General features: G+C 41.5%; 1 protein-coding gene across 6 annotated transcripts in view; it reads left to right on the top strand.

Moving 5' to 3' along the window:
• STON2 (stonin 2) overlaps positions 1 to 22,545 on the top strand; it is a 179,434-nt gene that overhangs the window by 148,269 nt on the left and 8,620 nt on the right. For all 6 annotated transcript variants that reach the window (XM_058429870.1, XM_058429868.1, XM_032134787.2 and 3 more), the window contains 2 exons: positions 13,415 to 15,253; positions 21,114 to 21,316. In XM_058429870.1, the coding sequence (XP_058285853.1) occupies positions 13,415 to 15,253; positions 21,114 to 21,316 (2,042 nt within the window). The remainder of the gene's footprint in view (positions 1 to 13,414; positions 15,254 to 21,113; positions 21,317 to 22,545) is intronic.

A 22,545-nucleotide genomic window follows, 5' to 3' on the forward strand; every position in this document is an offset into this window, starting at 1 on the left:
TTTGAAACATGCCTAGTATACTAAGCATTTTCTCCAGATGTTTGATCAAGTTTCTACAAAGGTTTAATCATGATCCTCTAATATATTTAGAATAAATGTATTAGTTTATTCTAATAAACTAATTTATTAGAATAAACTAATAAATTAAACTAAAACTAATAAATTTATTAGTTTATTGTAATAAACTAATAAACATACAAACATACTAGGTGTGTTAATGTTTTGTAACATAATAAAAAGTAGAAACATTGAAAAGATGGGTTAAAAAGTGAACAAAAATAGAAGTTGTAAAATATTTTCTTTCCATACCCCATGGATCAATTGAGTATCTCCTTAAGTCTACTCTTCCACTTTGGGGACTGCTTGTCTAGACTGCTAAAATGTTTTATACATGCCCAACAATTACAAAGACATTTCTCCGTACCAGAGGGATAATAGAAAGTTGAACATTCTGTCTTGATCAAAGTGTATTCATGACTTAATACTTCCTCTATGTGGTGAATTCCTGTACTTCTTTGGTATATCCATAATGGCTTTGTGAATGTATATGTCTTCATATACATTCTGTCTTCATAGTTGTACTTCATACCTGAAGTATGGACTTTCATATCCCTTGTAGTTCTCAAGTCTTTGAAGTTTATCTGTGCAATAATTATGGAAAGGTTTGGATTCATGGAAATCATAACCTGTAACAAACATATTCTTTCTTTCTCCAATTCCTTTCTTCATTCTTCCTGTCTCTTTTCCTTTTTTCTCTGTTGGATTGATAACTAATATAACTTCAAAGGCATTTTCCCTCCCTACTTCCTCCTATCCTGTTTTTTGCTGCTTTAAGAATTTTGAAATGAGACATATATATATTATCTTCCTGTGAGAGCTAACATTTATTGAGCTATGGGCCAGGTGTATGCTGGGAATTAGTTGTTTTCCTCTTTTTCTAAGAGATTATCTTAACTTAATGTGTTTACACTTTTATAAATTGCATCTGCCATCAGTCTGTAAGGATGTCCCCTTTGATCTTGGTAACTAAAAGAGAGTTGGACAAGTACTGAAATGAAATCAAATTACCAACTCCAAATCCAATTAAAAAGACAGGCCTACTGCATACATGAGCTATTTGGTTATTTTGTTGTCAGTGTCATTGCTGGAAAGTCCACATAAAGAACAATGAGTTTTGGGTAATACAGATGAAAGGGGTTGTCTGTAGGGATCCTTTCGGCTTGCAGTACTTGCCCCTAACCTTCCTGTGGGTGATGCTGGTCAGCTGACTGTATGCACTCTTACCCACAACAGACTTATTGAATTTCTCCTGGAAATGATATAGCACAGCAAAGGTAACAAACAGAAGATCGATGTGATACAGACTCAGAACGCATCTTCTTCTCCTAATTCCCAGGACACATGTACACAAGCACATATAATAATATGCAAGAGATATCAGCTGTCTTTCTTTGCCCGTACCACCAGCCCCCTGACAAAGTTACAGAATCCCCAACTTGAGTGAAGCAGAAATTCTCATCACTAAGGTTCAAAATGATCAGACTTTGAATCTGCTAGAATGGCACTATTATAACTGTTTCAGGACTGTGAAGGTGAAGACATTGCTGTGTGTGCTTAAAGTATGTTTGCCCATGAGGCTAAGAGACTTCTGAGAAGGTGAGACTAGTGAGACTCCCAAGCTCCACCCTCAGAATAAGTAGGCATGGGTCTGTGCCCATACAATGGAATATAAAAGTATTATATATAAAGATGCTGATGAGGACCAGCTCTGCAGCGGCATTACTGATCTGTAGGACTTTAGTGCTGGTTAAAAGTAGACCCATGGCCGGGCGCGGTGGCTCACGCTTGTAATCCCAGCACTTTGGGAGGCCGAGGTGGGCGGATCACGAGGTCAGGAGATCGAGACCACGGTGAAACCCCGTCTCTACTAAAAATACAAAAAATTAGCTGGGCGTGGTGGTGGGCGCCTGTAGTCCCAGCTGCTCAGAGAGGCTGAGGCAGGAGAATGGCGTGAACCTGGGAGGCGGAGCTTGCAGTGAGCCGAGATCGCGCCACTGCACTCCAGCCTGGGTGACAGAGCGAGACTCCATCTCAAAAAAAAAAAGTAGACCCATATATTGAAGGAAGCAGTGAGGGAGATAACAGAGCTGTTGGTGAGACTGAAACCTCTAGGTTTATTTCATTTGGCCACTTGACATTCTCTCTAAGGCATAGCTTAGCTTTCTGTTATTCAGCAACATAACCAGGAGGATAATCAAGCCCTTGCCCTTGTATAATTCCTGCTGGGTCTGTCCCACAAACCCTGGCCAACGGACAGATGGATGAAATGAGTACTCAGACACAAGTATGCAGTGTAAGAGCAGCTAGGGGACTGGCTGGCTCTAGTGGCCAAAGTGCAGCCCCGAGAAGCTGGAGCTGCTTGCTTTTTATTCAGTGCAGGCACAATGCCAAAAACCTGGAGCCAACACAACCTGCAGGTAATTAACATTTGTTGTTCCCCTTTCAAGGAATGTCACACGTGCAGATGATAAAGGTCAGTTCCTGGTCAACATAAGTAAATAAGCCTGTTTAAGATAAATTCCCCTATACTCCCTTGTACCCACTCCTTGCCCTCTGCCTCAGGGTTATAGAGCAGCTGTCTTCAGCTCTTCTCCCCCGGGGCTCTGCAGAACCTTCTGACCTTTCAGAAGGTTTGCGTCCTTTCCCTGTAGTTTTTCCCAACACTCTGACCAGTCCCCCACTTATTCCTTAATCTTTTATAAATCTGGTCCTTTTTTCTGTCTTCTAACTATTGCAACAGTGAACCTTTACCTTCCTTGGCAATTCCAGGACCTGAGAATCATCTTACAAAGCCTGAAACTGATCTTACTTGCTCACCCAAGAGTGATGTGGCTGTTAGAAATGGATATCTCTGACCAAATGTAACATCAGGGTTCAGTCCCATCTAATTCCACTTTAGGTTATACTGATACAGCCTAGCCCTTCACTAACATCCAGGAACCTAATTGTTCCTAACCCCTTCAAAGGTCCAGAAGCTTCTTGGATCTTGCAAGCATCCTGCGTTGTTGCTGGGGTGTGTTCACATGGTGAGCAGGTGAATAGTGAGGATGTGGAGGTGCACATGAGTGAGATTTCTGTGGCAGAGGGCAGTCCTAATGAGTCACCTGTCCTGGTCACAGTAAGAGTGTGGGCATTATAGTCCTGCCACTGCATCTGGGGACTTACCCAGTGCTCCTCCAGGAAGTACTTTTTCTGGCTCCCCAGCCCTGGCATGGGTATAAGAAGTGTGCTAAAATCAGTAAGAATGGAGACCCCCTTTTCCCCTTGCTCCTATGATACATTCTCCCTTATGGTACCTCTAGATATAGGACGCCTTCTCTTTTAACCTCCGAAGCAAAAAGAGCCCCCTTTTCACTTCTTTTCATACCATATAGGTGTTTGATGGTCCATTGAGCAGAGCTTCACATCCAAAAGGCTGAGCTTCTGCAAACTCCTTGGTTTAGTTCTCTTTGATGGGCTCCTAAGTACAGCCATGCCCCACATAACATTTCAGTCAACAACAGAAAACGTATATGTCAGTGGTCCTGTACGACTCTACAACCGTATTTTTACTGTACCTTTTCTATGTTTAGATATCTTTGGGTATACAAACGCTTATAATTGCCTGCAGTATTCAGTACAGTAACATGCTGTACACGTTTGTAGCCTAGGAGCAATAGGCTATACCATACAGCCTCGGAGTATAGTAGGTTATACTATCTAGGTTTGTGTAACTACGCTCTATGATGATATACTACCTAGGTGTGTGTAACTACACTCTATGTATGATGTTCCTACAATGAGGAAATCACCATTGATGATACGTTTCTCAGGATACATTCCTGTCATTAACCAACAATGGCGATACGCTCTACAGTTGAAAATGACTATATTTGAGAATAGGAAGGAAACAGGTACTTTTTGCTATGGCAATAGAAAATAAAACACAGCTTAGGGTCTCTGCAGGTTTCACTATCACTAGTTAACTCTTTTCAAGATACCTTGTTATATAAAATGTTAAGGAATTAATTTATAAAGCAGAATGCCGATTTTTCAGTTTACCATAGATGCCAGAATCTATCCCTGCCCTCGGCATGAGACCTCTGCTGGGGAACTGGTGTTGGCTGTTATCAGACCACAGCAAGGTGTCGTAGTGGAGTCTCTGCCCAGGCTGAGTTGGAGAATGGAGCCTTCATCTAAGACAGCCCAAGAAATGGATATCAGAAAGGCACATTGAGGCAGGGAACCAACAAGCCAGTTCAGTCATAGTTGGTTGTTAGAGGAAGAGGCCAGAAGTAGGGATCCAAAGGTAGAGTATTGGGGAAAGCATGGGGAAGTGGGCAATGGTAAAACAGAGGCAGAAGTTTAGAACCAGAGAGAAAAGATATTTTTGGTCACCACGTGAGGCTATACCCCACCAACATGGAATAAACTGGGGATAGTCCTGGACCAGTCAACAAACTTAAAGTCTGATGTTTGCTTTTCTGGGCAAAAAAAAGAAAGCTGGAATGTGTCGGGTCAGGCTGTCCTAATAGCAGGGAGGGAGTTGGCAGGGCAGGCTGAACCATCATTTGAAGAAGGTACGCAGTACTGCTTCATAGGTCACCTTAGTAAGTAAAAATGAGAATGTGGTGTCTTGATAAAGATTCTGTTAAGTAATGTTAAGTGGTAGTTTGATGAACTGGCTTGTTCACTTTGGGAATATCTCTGACCAGGTACTTTATTTACCAGCATCGAAGCATCCTCTGTCCTAGACAATGCTGAGACAGATGAATACACTCATCCTTCTGGCTGTCCTTTTTATCATTAGTATGTATCATTTGTAATGACTAAGTAGGTCCCAGCATAGACTCATCCTCCGGCTCTCCCTTTTATCATAGTATTTTGTGATGACTAAGTAGATCCCAGCATATTTTATGCACGTTAGAAGCTCCCTTGATAAGCTTGAGATGACTAACTCCCTTCTCTCACCCTATACATTTACACATTAGTGCATGACATCACTTGACGTTTTGCCCAAAGACTTCTCTATGTAAATAGATGTTAATCCTTAATTAATTTCTTTTCCCTGTTGAAAAATGTTCCTAAGAAGTTGTGTCAAGATAACTCTTGCCAATCTCAAAAGGTAATGGGAAAAAATAACCAGATTTTAGCTTAATGAACAAGCATTAAGGAAATACTAAAGTTACTAAAAATTAAAAGCAGGACTTGACTTTTGATCTCATCTTGGGCAGTTTACTTAAAATTGCTGACCTCAGGCTTCTCTGTAAAATGAAGAGGTCAAGTTTTACTATTTCTACAATCTCTCCAAGCCCCAAAATTCTGTGTTCCTCTTTTCACTTAACAAATTACTCCATAAATATGAAATGCCTACTGTGTATCTGTGGCTGGTTGTACAGTTTTAAGTACAGGCATACGTCAGAGATACTGTAGGTTTGGTTTCAGACCACTGTAATAAAGCAAGGATTGCAATAAAGCAAGTCACACACATTTTTTTGGTTTCCTAGTACAGATAAAACTTATGCTTACACTATACTATAGTCTATTAAGTGTGCAATAGCATTATGTGTAAACAATGTACACGCTTTAATTAAAACCACTTTACTGCTAAAAGTGCTAATGATCACCTGAGCCTTCAGCAAGACATAATCTTTTCCTTGCCTCAGGGTGGTGGCTGCTGAGGGTTGGAATGGCTGTGACAGTTTCTTAATGTAAAACAACGATGATGTTTGCTGCATCAATTGACCCTTCCTTTCATGAAAGATTTGTCTAATATGTGATGCTATTTGATAACATTTAACACACTGTAGAACATCTTTCAGAATTGGAGTCAATCCTCTCAAATCCTGCTGCTGCTTTATCAACTAAGTTTATGTAATATTCTTTTTAAACATATTTTCAATGTTTACTTATTTTATTTTTTTGAGACAAATAAATGGAAATGGCTCTGTCACCCAGGCTGGAGTGCAGTGGCATAGTCTCAGCTCACTGCAACCTTCACCTCCTGGGTTCAAGTGATTCTCCCCCCCTCAGCCTCATGAGTGGCTGTGACTACAGGTGCCCGCCACCATGCCCAGCTAATTTCTGTATTTTTAGTAGAGATGGGGTTTCGCCATGTTGGCCAGGTTGGTCTCGGACTCCTGACCTCAAGTGATCCACCTGCCTTGGCCTCCCAGAATGCTGGGATTACAGGCATGAGCCACTGCACCTGGCCTCAACTTTTATTTTAGATTCAGCAGGTACATGTGCAGGTTTGTTACATGGGCATATTACATGACATGGAAGTTTGGGGTATAAATGATCCTGTCACCCAGGTAGTAAGCATAGTACCCAATCTGTAGTTTTTCAGCCCCAGTTTATGTAATATTCTAAACTCTTTGCTGTCATTTCAACAGTATTCACAGCATCTTCGCCAGGAGTAGATTCTATCTCAAGAAAATACTTTATTTTCTCATCCATAAGATGCAACTCCTCATCCATTAAAGTTTTATCATGAGGCCGAGTGCAGTGGATCATGCTTATAATCTGAGCACTTAGGCAAAGGTGGAAGGATAGCTTGAGCCCAGGAGTTTGAGACCCTGTTCTCCATAAAAAGGAAAAAAAAAAAAAAAAAAAAAGAGCAAAGAAAAGTTTTATCATGAGATTACAGCAATTCAGTCATATCTTCAGGTTTCACTTCTCGTTCTCTCGCTGTTTCCACCACATCTGCAGTTATTTCCTCCACTGAAGTCTTGAACTCCTCAAAGTCATCCACAAGGCTTGGAATAAACTTTTACAAACTCCTGTGATTGTTAACTTCTCTCATGAATCACAAATGTTTGTAATGGCATCTAGAATGATGAATCCTTTCCAGGAGGTTGTCAGTTTACCTTGCCCCAATCCATCAGAGGAATTACTATCTACGGCAGCCTTACAGAATGTATTTCTTAAATAAGAAGACTTGAAAATCACAATTACTCCTTGATCCATGGGATATAGAATGGGTGTTGTGTTCCATGGCTGCAGACATGAAAACAACATTAATCTCCTTGTACATCTCTATCAGTGCTCTTGGGTGGCCAGGTGCATTGTCAGTGCGTAGTAATATTTTTGGAAGGAACCTCTTTTTTCTGAGCAGTAGGTCTCAACCTGGGCTTACAATATTCAGTAATTCCTGCTGTAAACAGATGCACTGTCATCCAGGCTTTGTTCTTCCATTTATAGAGCACAGGCAAGGTAGATTTGCATAATTCTTAAGGGCGCTAAGATTTTTGGAATGGTAAATGAGCAATGGCTTCAACTTAAAGTCACCAGCCACATTGGCCACTAGCAAGAGAGTCAGCCTGTCCTTTGAAGTTCTGAAGCCAGGCATTGACTTTTCTCTAGCTATTAACATCCTAGATGGCATCTTCTTCCAGTAAAAGGCTGTTTTATCTTCAGTAAAAATCTGTTGCTTAGTGTAGCCACCTTCCTCAATTATATTAGGTAAATATTTTGGATAATTTGTTGTAGCTTCTACATTAGCACTTGCTGTTTAACCTTCTACTTTTATGTTATGGAAATGGCTTCTTTCCTTAAACCTCATGAATCAACCTCTGCTAGCTTTATTTATTTATTTTTTCTGCAATTTCCTCACCTCTTTCCACTTTCATAGAATTGATGAGAGGTAGGGCCTTCCTCTGAATTAGGCTCTGGCTTAAGAGAATGTTGTCACTACTTTCTTATCATTCATGTGTTCACCAAAATGGCACTTATAATTTCCTTTGAGAAGTTTTCCTTTGCATTCACAACTGGGTTAACTGGCATGGAAGGCCTAGCTTTTGGCCTCTCTCTGCTTTTGACATGCCTTGTTCACTAAGCTTACTCATCTCTCACTTTTGATTGAAAGTAAGAGACATGTAACTCTTCATCTGAATACTTAGAGGCCATAGTGGGATCTTAATTGGCCTAATTTCAATATTGCTTTGTCTCAGGGAATAAGGAGGTGTGAAGAGAGAGACAGAGATAGGGGAATGGCCAGACTGTGGAGCAGCCCAGAACACACACATTTATTGATTAAGTTCATCATCTTATATGGGCACAGTTTATGGTGCCCCAAAACAGTTACAATAGTATCATCAAAGATCACAGATCACTGTAACAGATACAATTATAGTGAAAATGTTTGAAATGTTGCGAGAATTACCAAAACGTGACCCAGAGACAGAGTGAGCACATGCTGTTGTAAAGATGGTGCTGACGGACTTTAAGTTGCCACGGATCTTCTAGTCATAAAAAATGCAGTATTGGCCAGGCACAGTGGCTCACGCCTGTAATCCCAGCACTTTGGGAGGCTGAGGCAGGCGGATCATGAGGTCAGGAGATCGAGACCATCCTGGCTAACACAGTGAAACCCCGTCTCTACTAAAAATACAAAAATTAGCTGGGCGTGGTGGCAGGCACCTGTAGTCCCAGGTACTCGGGAGGCTGAGGCAGGAGAATGGCGTGAACCTGGGAGGCGGAGCTTGCAGTGAGCCAAGATAGCGCCACTGCACTCCAGCCTGGGCAACACAGCGAGACCCCATCTCAAAAAAAAAAAAAAATGCAGTATCTGTAAAGTGCAGTGCAAAAAGACGAGGTATGCCTTTATATGCTGTTATGTAACAGTCACTGCTCTTACATGTTTAGAAGCCTGCAGTGATCTTAGAACATTTGTTCTTGCCACTCCTAATAAATTCCAATGAACATTTATCAATATGGTTTTTTTGTATTTGTCATTGCATTAACAAATTAGGTTAACAAATAAGGGAAAGAAGATAGTAGAGTCTCTATGTTCAAAATGTAGACACTTAATTTTCCTGCCATAGTTCTTACTTTTTGTTCAGTTTTAGTGGCTTTGACTACTACTGAAATCACTTTATTTAATTTAATCTTTTAGGAACTTGAAATAGATTGTGGCCTAACATTAAAAGAATCCACCACTTCTCTTTAGTTTGCATCAGTAAAGACACTAGGAACCTCTTAGGTACTAGAAATTTTCCCTGTGGTGTAGACGGAGAACCTAATCCTTACACATGGCTTTTGTTTGGCAGCAGCCCAACTCAGAAACAATTTGGAGGTAGCCAGTGGAAGAGATAGTCATTAAAATAATGCTGGAGTTTGGGTTTTGGTTTTATTTTAATAAATTAGTAAATTGAATTGTGGAGAAGAATTAGCTTTGTGATCAAGATACTTGGTTTTTGCCTATTTCTTACTGGAGAAATTTGCCAGCTTTTCCCCCTCTCATTGTTTCCAGTCCCAGCCACACCAGTCATAATTGTCTTGGGAAAGATCTAACTGCTGCTTTCTCAATACAGACTATAGCTAAGCAGTTTGTTTCCTTTCTCTAAGGTTAATTAGTAGTAATAATAAAGAGATATTTTGAACTTTTATTACAATGCTATGTTGCTTTATTTTGTAAGCAACATTGCAGTTTTTGAAAGAAAGAATACAGATTTCGAATTTTTTAAATCACCTCTTATCCCATGAGAGATTGGTTTTCACATCAAAATATTACGAGATTATTATATTCCAAAGCTTTCTAATACATACGTACTTTCTATAATGACACATTATCATTCTAGTAGTAGTAGTAGTAGTAGTAGTAGTAGTAAGAACAGCCTACATCTACTGAGCATTTATTATTTGTCTGGTAGGATTTAATATTTCCCTAATTTAATATATAGGAAAACTGAGATAGAGGGAAATTAAGACTTGCCTAGAAACACATATCTAAAAAGCTGCAGGTATGGAATTGAAACGCAGGCAATTTGACTGCAGATTTTAGGTGCTTCTTGTTATTCACTCAACAATATGTCCTAGTCAACTTCCGTGTGAATTAACGTGCAAGAGCATCATCTTGACAGCTACATGGAATTTCATTTTAAGGGTGTAACAACTGATGTAACTAGTCTCCCATTGTTGGGCATTCAGGTTTTTTCATGTTTTTCTGTGATAGAAGCATTGCTGTAATAAACATCACTTTGTACATCGTTGCATGCTTGTCTTGTTATTTCCTTAGGATAAACTCTTAGAATTTATTTCTGACAATTCTCGGATTTCTTTAAATAAATTATTTCATAGAAAAACAAAATCTCAATTTCAGAAATTTTACCTATGCCCTGCTACCATCCCAGAGAATAAGTTTTAAAAATATATGCAATTATGGGACATGAAACTGCCAAAGGAAAGATAACTTTGTAACAAAGTCTTTTGATGTCTTTTAATGACTGTCAAAAAGAAAATAGAATACCTAGAAATTAATTGAATTCAAACATTTCCCTTCAAATTTAAAGACACTCATTTAGTTTGTATTATAACTCTAATGCTTCAAAACTGTTTAGGACTTGGTGTGATTTAAACTAACTTGGTTTGAAAAGGAATTTATTGTAAGAAAATGATCTTCAGTAGGGACAAAGGCCTTTTTTTCTCTTTTCATTTTTGGCTTAGAAGATGAGAAGGGCTGTTTTGAGGGCAAGATTCCCAACAGAAGGGAATCCTTTGGCAGCAAGTGTAAACAGCTTTGGCAGAAAGCCATCCTCCAAAGAAAAAGGACTTCAGCTTGTTTTAAACTACAGAGTGAGCTCCAAGACAAAAAGGATAACCCTGATGCCAGGGGTGGGCCAATAGAGATTGTTTGGGTGGAAACACTACATCACAAAGGCTCTCTAAAGCTGCCTCGTTAGAAATTGATGAGTTTTGAGATGTACCCCTTTCCCGGTTCTCTAGACAGGATCAATTACCATTCCAAGGAAGTGATTATATTTCACTCAGGACCACAATGTTCCTTTTAGACTTTGTTACCAAAATGATAAATAAAATATAAATACTTTAAGTGTACGTTGTTTCCTGACCGTTTTCCCTTTGATTTTCAGAAAGTTAATCACTTATACAAAACTGTATTCATGCTTAATTTGAAGGAGATTCTCATCTTTAATTTAAAAATGCTTTAGAATCCTTTTTAGTCACTGTAGATATAGAAAATGCTTTTTACTCATTATGTTTCTGGGGTGGGTATGGATATGTGTATATGTATATGCATACTCGTGTTTAGCCTACACTTTCTTTTTTCTTTTCTTTTCTTTTTTTTGAGACAGAGTTTCGCTCTATCGCCCAGGCTGGAGTGCAGTAGTGCCATCTCGGCTCACTGCAACCTCTGCCTCCCAGGTTCAAGCACTTCTCCTGCCTCAGCCTCCCGGATAGCTAGGATTACAGGCTTGTGCCATCATGCCCAGCTAATTTTTGTATTTTTAGTAGAGACAGGGTTTCACCATTTTGGCCAGGCTGGTCTTGAACTCCTGACCTCAAGTGATCTGCCCGCCTCAGCCTCCCAAAGTGCTGCGATTACAGGTGTGAGCCACCGTGCCCGGCCTAGCCTACATTTTCAAACTTATGTTTTCATTTGAGAGAACTGCTGTCTGTTTGAATAAATTACTTGGAAAGATGGATGACAAGCCAGCCAGCATCCCATCCTTGTATAATTGCATGTGCAATTATGTGCAGCATTGCTGATGGGTGTGGTTGGATGTGATACGCATGAAGGTGTAGTGAGGTGGTCAGAAAACTCCGTCATTTGAGTATCCATTTCCCTTTGATTCCAAACAACTGGCCATAGAAACAGTGGGTAGGATGGTAGCAGAGATCCCCTATACACATTCCTGCAGAGACGTAGAGAATGGAAGAGCTACTCTAAAGCAAAATTTCTTTTCTCACTTATTTAATCAAAAAACCTTATTGAGTACCTACTATATGCACACATTTGTTGTCTGTGCTGTTCCTTCATCAGAATTCATTCCTCCTTGCTAAAAGCCTCATTTCCCCTCCTTTCCCACAGCCCCAGCAGATACCCATGGTCCTTAGGTTACTGAAAAAGTTTAGATCTTTCCCTCATCAAACCCAAGTCCTGTATCTCCTTCCTTGAAGGCCCTGCTAAAGTGGAGTTTTATTTGTAATAACCTTTTTATCATAAAAAATGAACTTCAAGATGGAAAAATATTTTAGAGAAAAAAAGGACATTATATCATGAGCATTTCCTCCTGATATACTGCCTACTTGTAAACATTTTAGTGGGCGGGTTTTATTGTAGGCTTCAGTTTCTTAACACTCACCCAATTGTTGAATATTTTAAATATTTTTCCCTATTATAAATAATGCCAAAATAAATGGACATCTCTGTTCTTCAAACTTGGTTCATAATTTAGATTTATTTTCTTAGGGTGGAATTACTAAGTTATTGTTTATGAACATGTGTTAAGATCCTTAATATAAATTGCCCAATCTCTTTTCAGAGCATCTGTTGCAACTTACAGTTTCATTAAGTGTCCACTTAGTGCTCCTATTATGGCACCTTTACCCTCATTGAGCACTAAAATCTTTCAAAATCATCACTGATTTTTTTTTTTATTTTCGTTTTTCATTTTTGAGACGGAGTCTCGCTCTGTTGCCCAGGCTGGAGTACAGTGGCGCGATCTCCGCTCACTGCAATCTCCGCCTCCTGGGTTCAAGTGATTCTCCTGCCTCAGCCTCCCAAGTAGGTGGGATAACAGGTGCCCGCCACTATGCCCAGCCAATTTTTTTGTATTTTTAGTAGACACTGGGTTTCACCATGTTGGCCAGGCTGGTCCCAAACTTGTGACCTCGTGATTTGTCTGCCTCGGCCTCCCAAAGTGCTGGGATTACAGGCATGAGCCCCCGCGCCCGGCCATTTTTCTTATTACTAGTGAGATTGGATATTTTTCACATACTTACTAGACATTTTTTAGTTTCTCTTTCATGAGTTGTCTGTTTATGTTCTTTACTCAGACTTCTGTTGGCGTTTTTGTGTTTTTCTTATTCACATGTATGAACTTACTGAATATTAAGAGGGTTAACTGTTTGTCTTTAATATTTATTCATTATGTTTAGCTAAAATCCCTCCAAGAATATTATTTATAATCATATTATCACTTACAGAAGATAACTTGTTTTTTTTTTTTCAGTGAGATGAGCTTATATCGTTTTATATGAGATGGTTTTCAATGTTTAAAAATTAAGAATACATTCCTTAAGGCTAAGTACAGAAAACATCTATTCCAGAAGCTTTTATAAAATAAGGAAGAGTATATAAATTGCAAGAGACCTTGGTACTACCAGTCAATACTTCTGTATTGATATAGCCATTGTGTTCTTATTGCACTTACTGTGATAGCTCCTCTGGGGTGCTCATTACAAAAATGTGAGATCTATGCCCAGACCAAGCACTTGAAACAGGTAATGAGCTGCTTTGGAATAATGTACTGGATTCCAGTTAAAATTCTAGTAATCCCTCATTCCCATACTTCAGTTTTCCTTACCTTTAGAGCCCCTGAACAGTAGCTCATATGTTCCCTTTTCCTTTTAGACAATTCCTCCTCACTTCAAGAAGATGAAGAAGTAGAGATGGAGGCCATCAGCTGGCAGGCCAGCAGTCCAGCCATGAATGGGCACCCTGCCCCTCCAGTGACCTCTGCTCGTTTTCCTAGCTGGGTCACCTTTGATGACAATGAAGTCAGCTGCCCTTTACCACCAGTCACCTCTCCTCTGAAGCCAAATACACCACAAAGTGCATCTGTGATCCCAGATGTACCTTATAATTCAATGGGATCATTTAAGAAGAGGGACCGTCCCAAGAGCACTTTGATGAACTTCTCCAAAGTTCAGAAGCTGGACATTTCCTCTTTAAACCGCACGCCTTCTGTAACTGAGGCTCCACCTTGGAGGGCAACCAACCCTTTCCTGAATGAGACTCTGCAGGATGTACAGCCCTCCCCTATCAACCCTTTCAGTGCTTTCTTTGAGGAGCAGGAGAGGCGCTCCCAAAACAGTTCCATTTCCAGTACCACGGGCAAAAGCCAAAGAGATTCCCTCATTGTCATCTACCAGGATGCCATCAGTTTTGATGATTCAAGCAAAACCCAGTCACACTCTGATGCTGTTGAAAAACTCAAACAACTCCAAATTGATGACCCTGATCACTTTGGCAGTGCAACTTTACCTGATGATGACCCAGTAGCCTGGATTGAACTAGATGCTCACCCGCCTGGATCATCACGGTCCCAGCCTTGTGATGGGTGGCCAATGATGTTGAGGATCCCTGAGAAGAAAAACATCATGTCGTCCAGGCACTGGGGACCGATCTACGTCAAACTGACAGACACTGGTTACCTGCAGCTGTATTATGAGCAGGGCCTAGAAAAACCATTCCGTGAGTTCAAGCTGGAGATGTGTCATGAGATTTCAGAACCCCGGCTTCAAAACTATGATGAGAATGGCAGAATCCACAGCTTGCGGATAGACCGTGTCACCTATAAGGAGAAGAAGAAATACCAGCCCAAACCTGCTGTGGCCCACACAGCAGAGAGGGAACAGGTGATTAAGCTGGGCACCACCAATTACGATGACTTCCTGAGTTTCATCCATGCAGTTCAGGACCGTCTCATGGATCTGCCAGTGTTGTCAATGGACTTGAGCACAGTTGGCCTGAACTACCTTGAAGAGGAGATTACAGTGGATGTCAGAGATGAATTCTCTGGCATTGTGAGCAAAGGAGACAACCAGATTCTCCAGCACCATGTCTTGACGCGGATCCACATCCTGAGTTTCCTGTCTGGGCTTGCAGAGTGCCGCCTGGGCCTCAATGACATCCTCGTCAAAGGGAATGAAATAGTTTTGAGGCAAGACATCATGCCCACCACCACCACAAAGTGGATCAAGCTCCATGAGTGCCGTTTCCACGGGTGTGTGGATGAGGATGTTTTCCACAACTCACGGGTCATTCTGTTCAACCCTTTGGATGCGTGCCGGTTTGAGCTAATGCGGTTTAGGACAGTGTTTGCTGAGAAGACCTTGCCTTTCACACTCAGGACGGCCGCAAGTGTCAATGGGGCAGAGGTGGAGGTGCAGAGCTGGCTGAGGATGTCAACTGGCTTCTCCGCCAATCGTGACCCCCTCACTCAGGTTCCCTGTGAGAATGTGATGATCCGTTACCCTGTGCCCATTGAGTGGGTGAAAAACTTCCGCAGGGAAAGTGTCCTGGGGGAAAAGTCTTTGAAAGCCAAAGTGAACCGGGGGGCAAGTTTTGGCTCCACTAGTGTTTCTGGCTCTGAGCCTGTCATGAGAGTAACTCTGGGAACTGCCAAGTACGAGCATGCCTTCAACTCCATTGTGTGGAGGATAAACCGACTGCCCGACAAAAACTCAGGTGGGTGGTGGTTCCTCTTCTGTGAAAACAAACATACAGTTGTGAAAAAGCTGAGATCAAAGTTCCACATCCTGTATGAAGTGCTTGTTTTTGTTGTGTGATGGGAGTGGTGATGGAGGGGGAGTGGGACCAGAAAAGTAAAAATAATTGAGCAAGGTAAGTAATGCTTATAGTGACCCAGTTCACTCTGTCTTTTTCATTCTCTCATTATCACACATCTTCCATAAAACTAGGGATTATTATTCTCAGCTGAGCTGCTAAGCAGCTTTTCAGGGCAGCTTCTGAATTTATATTCTTTGGGGACTCATTAACATATTAGCTGTGGTGCTGGAAGTGATTCATTTCTAGATAGCTTCTGAAGAGACATCTTTCTCATACTGCCCTCGATGTAGGTTAAAGGGCCAGTTTATGGCCAATCATGGACAATACACTGAGAGGTTAATTTTAGGACTCCAGCTACCCTGTGCAAGGCCTGTCAGTCATAATATCTCATGTTCAGAGTTTGGCTCTGGGACTGGGGGATGGGAAAGAAAAGTGGCCTTCAATCAGACTGAAGATCCAGCTAGGACATGAATTTCTAAAAGGGCCAGAATTCTAGCAGACAAAATATAAAGAAAAGAATGTTTTATTTAGACAAACAAAAAAATGCTTACCAGCCCTAGCTGGGCTGCTCACAGCTATCAGGAATGCTTCTGTGCTTGAGTGAGTCCAGAAGGCAATTACTTCCCCCGTGGGTCCCGTGAGATTTAGTGAAATGACAAAATGAGGGAGCAGTCAAACCAGCACTAATACACATATTTCTTAGAGTATGTCTGGGTGACCCCAGTGGTAGGAAGCAAGCCCATGATCTTGTAAGCCTTTAAACCCCTTCTTTCCTTGTTTAGAATACACTTTGCCCATCTGTTAACAAAAGTGGATATGCTAGCTCAGCAAAAAGAATAAGGTTTGGAAAAACTCTTGATTGTAATGGCTTTCTCTTATGTGGCTATCCTTTCTTCCATTCTCACTATAAATCCTAGCAGTGTGTTCAGTCTTCCTCTCCCGCTCTGAGTGTGGAGTGGCTGTATTATTATATCCTAAGTGTAATGCAATGTGATGGCAGATGGCAATATGATCAGGCCAGCTCCCCAGGCAATCCAGGGAGTGGACACACACCAGGGCGTTCTGTATCAGACACTGGGTATAGCTGTGCAAACTGAAGAGACAATTGGACCTCTGTGTTTGAGGCTGGTTTTGCTACTCCCTACTTCTAAACTGACAGAATTTTTAAAACCAAGTGTTCCTCTCTGTGCCTGCTTATTCATTTCCCCTGAAATCAGCACTGTCTTCTGCTGGTGGTAGCACTGTAACTTCTACCTTATCCACGGGGCCCCTCTGACTTGACAGAGGAAGAGAGAAAACCCTGAACTCTCCTTTGACATGGAAGCCCTTGGAAAGACAACCATGGAATTACGGGATTTTCAAGCTGGAAGGGACCTTGGATAACTTAGTCAAGTTATTTATAGATGAGAAAATTAAGGTCAGGAAGGTGGTGTGACGTATCTAGAGAGTCATGCAGTCACATCCAGGATCCTTTTCTTAATATATCACTGGTGTCTCCTGGTAGATGAAGCCAAATAGACACAAATATTGAAATAATTTCCACCAGAAGAACAGATATTTGCAGTTTTTCCAGTGTGTGCAAACGTATCTATTTGTTTCAAAGTTATTTCTCCCAAACATTTAAAAGTACTGCATGAAGGTTTTTTTTTTTTTTTTTTTTTTTTATTATAAGCAACAAAGACTTATTGGCTACCTTAAGCAATAAAACAAATTATTGGATGGGATAGCTCAGAGACCTGAGGAAAAGACTGATGAAGACTTTAGAAAGACAGCACTAGAGTAGCTCTGTCATAGAGACTAATGGATGTCTCCTCAGCATGTAGCCTTAGGACAAACCATCACAGACTATTTTTTGTTCTTGTTTTTGTTTGAAATGAAGTCTTGCTGTGTTGCCTAGGCTGAAGTGCAGTGGCGCGATCTCAGCTCACTGCAACTTCCACCTCCTGGGTTCAAGCGATTCTCCTGCATCAGTCTCCTGAGTAGCTAAATTTTTGTATTTTTAGTAGAGACAGGTTTTCACCATGTTGGCCGGACTGGTCTCAAACTCCTGACCTCAGGTGATCCGCCTGCCTCGTACTCCCAAAGTGCTGGGATTACAGGCCTGAGGCACTGCACCCGGCCCTATTTTTTGTTCTTTTGCAACTTGGCTCAAGAGACTAGGGGAGAGGAGTGCATTTTGACTGACGTGACCACCAAGACAACATGTAGCACTGGGGAAGATTACTTCCCAAAAGGAGAGAAAGAAAAAGACTGCTACCAGAAGAGAGGGAGGATGGATACAGGACAGGGAAAAAGCAAAACCAGGCCTTCAGCAAACACTCTCCTTAATGATTCCCAGCAGAGAGTGTTCTGTTGGCCCAAGGGCAAGTAAATGCAGCTTATATGCTGTTTTACATATCTGTTTCCAGATTGCTGGAACCTCCTTTGTGGAAGATTTTTGAAATATAGCACAGCATAAGGATATCTGTTGATGTTTCTTACTTAAATCCTCACAGCCTTGCCCCATTACTGCTTTTGCTGTCATGGTTATGTAACAATATTTTCAATAGTGAAACCCCAAAAAGAGGCTTCTTATACTTCTCTAGCCAATGGTATGTTTCCATACCAGTTCAGGAAATGGACAGCACCCTTTTTTGGAAACTTGAGGTGTATAGGATCTGAATTCCAGGCAGAATGTAAGTTCTCATTCATTGCTGGTATTCACTGTGCCCAGCTCCTGCCCTCCCTTGCAGTGTTCCATCTGGGAACCCAGAGAATTGATGGTTATCTTGTAGTAATAGCCCTTTCCTGGGCTCTTCTGTCTAGGTGTTCAGACAGCCCTGGGAAGGTGCTTTGTACAGGTTATTTTTCGTAATCCTTAACCTTCTTTAAGGAAGCTAGGGCTCAGCTAAGGTCAAAGGCCCAGCTAGCTGGAAGCCTAGCTCTCCTCACACGTTCCTGCCTACAGTGGCCCTGCGTTCCCAGGCCCCGGTGGGCAGGGCAGTCAAACCCCAGGCAGCAGAGGCCAGCAGGTCAGCACCCTTGTGTTGCTGGCATCCCTAGCCTATAGCCACAGCAGGCTTGTCCCAGTCCCGGCCACCAAGAGATCAAGCAGCTACCTTTGAATTCCAATGTGATTCCCTCCCGCCGGCGGGGCCCAGTCCAGCCTGGCCCAGTCCAGCCACATACGTGGGCAGCTCCCCTCTCTGAGCTCTCCAAGAACCCCTCCCACCTTCATCCCAAGAGTTTTTCTTAATCTTAGAAGGCACCAAAACAAGTCCTGCAGCTTCCACAGATCATCTGCCAGGAAATAAAACATTCTGTCCTGCGTAAGTGGCTTTCTTTGCAGGAATCCCCCTTCTCATTAGACCAGGTGAAGCGAAAACAGTCCCAATATGTTCATCCTTGTATGGGAAATTTTAAAAACCTGAATTTTTTCAACCTCATCAAGGAAAATGACAGAATGTGTGGACTTATTTAATACATTACTATGAATTAAATCATAATAGCTTTCAAAATTGAACTTCCTTAACTGTCCACCACCCTTACCCATCTGAGAGTTGATGCTAGGATTCTAGTAAAGAATGCTGCTTTCAGAATTTGCTGTGAGTACACTTTGGTGGAGTGAAAGGAGGGAATCAGTTGTGTAGAAAGGAAAGATTTCTCTATATTCCAACAATGTGCAAAATAAGTGTAATTAGATTAAAAGAGTTGTCCAAGTTGCTATTAAATTAAGAGATGCATCTGTATACTTTGTTGTGATCTAATTTCACAGCAATATATTGAGAAGAATTTAGGACATAGTTTGAAGGCAGAGTCATCTCTGAATCTTATTTCCAGCTCTACCACTTAACGGCTGTGTGACCTTGGGCAATTTACTTAACCCTCTCAGAGAAACCTAATTTTTTTCATCTATAAAATAGGGTTATTAATAACTAGTTCATTCAGAATGAAATGAGATAATGCTTTTAAGGGCTTAGCGCAGTATCTGGCCTGTAATAAATGTCCCATAAATGATAGCTGTATAATTACATCTGTGGCACACAATTTAAAAACATTCAGTGGATTCATTTTCAATTACTTTAATTTTTACTGTTATATGTATCTTACTTAAATTCTTTTCCTAAAATCAGTGCAAATTTTTCAATATTCCAAAGCATTACTCTTTAGAAATAACCACTGAAATATGTTACGTTTGTGAAACAGCAAAACAAATACTTCACTGTCTAATGTTTTCCTTGGAGAGTGGGTGTGTATGTCGTCACTCGCTGAGATTGAAAAGTCCTGGCCAGACCAATAAAGAACATTGGAATTGTTTGTTTGTGGAAACTGGGATAACTAAGCGGCTGTTTCAGTTACATAATTAAGGCAAGGTCATCTCATGTTGTTTATCTATAGCTAGTTGCTATATGGGGGTTCTTACAGCTCAATCCCCCTCTACCCCTGTCACCCTGCAAACTTGGTCTTGTGTTTTGGGGACCATGAGGTTATGACTCAGACAGAGTGGTTAAGAACACTCTGGAGTCATTTTTTTTTTTTTTTTTTTTTGAGTGAATTCCATGTGTCCCCAGGTGGTGATTGGGCAATTTGGTCACCCAAGTCTGCCTCCAAGTTGTGTTAGCCAGGATGGTCTCGATCTCCTGACCTCATGATCCACCCGCCTCGGCCTCCCACTAGGTTCAGTTTTTAGCTCTGCCACTTTCTAGCTGTGACCGTGGGTAGCTCATTTTACTTCCCTAAGCCTTAGCTTCCTCAACTATAAAATGAAGGTAACATTCTGACCTCAAAGGATCATACTGAAGACTCAAAGAGAGAATCTGTGTAAAAGATTTAACATAGAACAAGGCATAGGGTGCGTCAATGTTTCCTGTATGGCAGATGAATGACAATGATGTTTCAGTGGTTACAGTCACAGAACTAAGTTATCTTTTTCCTCAAAAATCTCAATAACAATTCTCAAGTGAAAATCAAACCCAAAGTTTGCCATCATGAGTATAGTGGAATTACCCATAGATGTACAGAATTAAGGAGCAGCAAGGGACTGTCCCTGGCATTGACCAGCCCACCCTGTTGTACCTCTCCCTCTTTATCCCTTGTACCCTAATCTCCCCACTTTACAGAGGAGGAATTGAGGCCTGGATAGTATAAAGGACTTGAGGGCAGAAGCTCCGCTGCTTAGTAGGGGAGCTGGAAGTCCAACCCAGGTGTTCTGGTTGGTGTTTTGTCCAGTGTACCATATGCTTCCCTAATATCTGTGTGCTATTTATAAAGTCCTTGTCATTTACATATATCATGCACCCACAAAAGCATGCCAAAAGCATTTTGAAAGTATGAAATGCTGTTAAGAAAATCAATTCATTCTTCAAAGGAAAGCAATGATTTGCTCCAGGAAGCTGTCATTGATATTTTGTTAGGTGCTAAGTGCTGATCCCTTCCCTTCCATTCTTCACATCCTTACTCCTTATTTCTTAGTGTTGGGGCTGTGTTCACATATCACTCTCACTTGAGCAGGGAGGATGGCCCCTGTTTCTCAGGCCTTGGGTTTTATTGCTAGGATACCAGGCTGCTAGAATCCGATGGAGTTATATCAAGGTGCTGAGGCACACAGGAGTGTGAATTCTGCTGAGCCAGGCGGATCCTCGTGCTCAACACTGGACCCTCTGAAAGGCTGCCAGGTGCCAAGCCCGCAGGCCTCCTTTATTACTGAAGTGGCTCCTTTGGCTGCTCCTTCCACTTTCTCCCCAAATAATCTGATCTCTCAATTGTCTTTCTTTCGTAGCTTCTGGTCACCCACACTGTTTCTTTTGCCACCTTGAACTCGGCTCTGACCGGGAAGTGCCTTCCAGATTTGCCAGTCATGTGAATGTCGAGTTCAGCATGCCCACAACTTCTGCCTCCAAAGCCAGTGTGAGATCTATCTCCGTGGAAGACAAGACTGATGTCAGGAAGTGGGTCAATTATTCTGCACACTACAGCTACCAGGTAGCCTTGGGAAGCATCTGGCTAATGCTTCCAACTCCATTTGTTCGCCCCACTACCTCCCCCTCTTATTCCTTTTAGCCATGCTTACTATGTTCGCCTGGTAACCTCTTACTGCCTTAGAGGAAGTTCACCATACATAGCTGTGGATGCGTCTGCTCTGATTTAAATGCATAATCTGGCTAGTGGATGAGAGAAAGGTTGGAGAAAAATAAAGAGGCTCATCAAAGAGAATATAATGTCTTTCTGTCATTATGAGCAATGACAACAAAAAGAATAATGGGGGCCAGGCACAGTGGCTCACACCTCTAATCTCAGCACTTTGGGAGGTGGAGGTGGGCCGATTACTTGAGTTCAGGAGTTCAAGACCAGCCTGGCCAACATGGCGAAACCCCATCTCTATAAAAAGTACAAAATTAGCCAGGCATGGTGGTATGTGCACGTAGTCCAGCTACTCAGGAGACTGAGGTGGGAGGATCACTTGAGTCTGGGAGGTTGAGCTGCAGTGAGCCGTGATTGCACAACTGTACTCCAGCCTGAGTGACAGAGCGAGACTGTGTCTCAAAAAAAGAAAAAGAGTAATGGGGTAAAGGAGTTGTTATTATTCATTTGCAATATAATTTATGTCACAGAGTAGTGAGCTTGGAAGTGGAGGGGAGAAAATGCTATCCCAAAGCATATGCTTCAGTTAGAGTTGATGAAGTGGACCTGAACAAAGTTAGGACACACATGACCTGGGTACTGGGCTGTAACAGGACAAAACTCAAAAGCCAAGCAAACGTTTATAATAGTAACAGGGTCAGGGCTGTGGAAGGAATCATGAAAGTTGGAGTTTTCTGCCATAAATAGAAAGTGATACTTTCCTGGGGAGTTAGAAATTCAATAGGAGATTAAATGCCAACGATTGGAAAGGGAGTTTGTTAAAGAAGGATTTTGCAAAGTGGTTTTCTATTTATAATAATATCCTTGGATTTATATGGTGATTTATTTTTCCTCTAAATGTTTCCTTAGTTGTGTGGGCTAAAATATTTAACTACCAAAGGGAACAAACACTCCATCTTGTGGCTAGGAAAAAAATAGCACCTCCCTCAAACCTGACGTGTGTTGAATCATTACCCTGTAGGTCAAGCGTCATAAATATCCAAAGTGGTGCTGAGAGGAGCAACCTGAACCCTGAGCTCAAAGAATTCCTTGCCTGAGCTATCAAAGATTTCGGTTGAGATGTATTACTT

Source organism: Hylobates moloch, unplaced genomic scaffold, assembly GCF_009828535.3.
Source record: "Hylobates moloch isolate HMO894 unplaced genomic scaffold, HMol_V3 SCAFFOLD_16, whole genome shotgun sequence".
Classification (NCBI taxonomy): Eukaryota; Metazoa; Chordata; class Mammalia; order Primates; family Hylobatidae; genus Hylobates; species Hylobates moloch.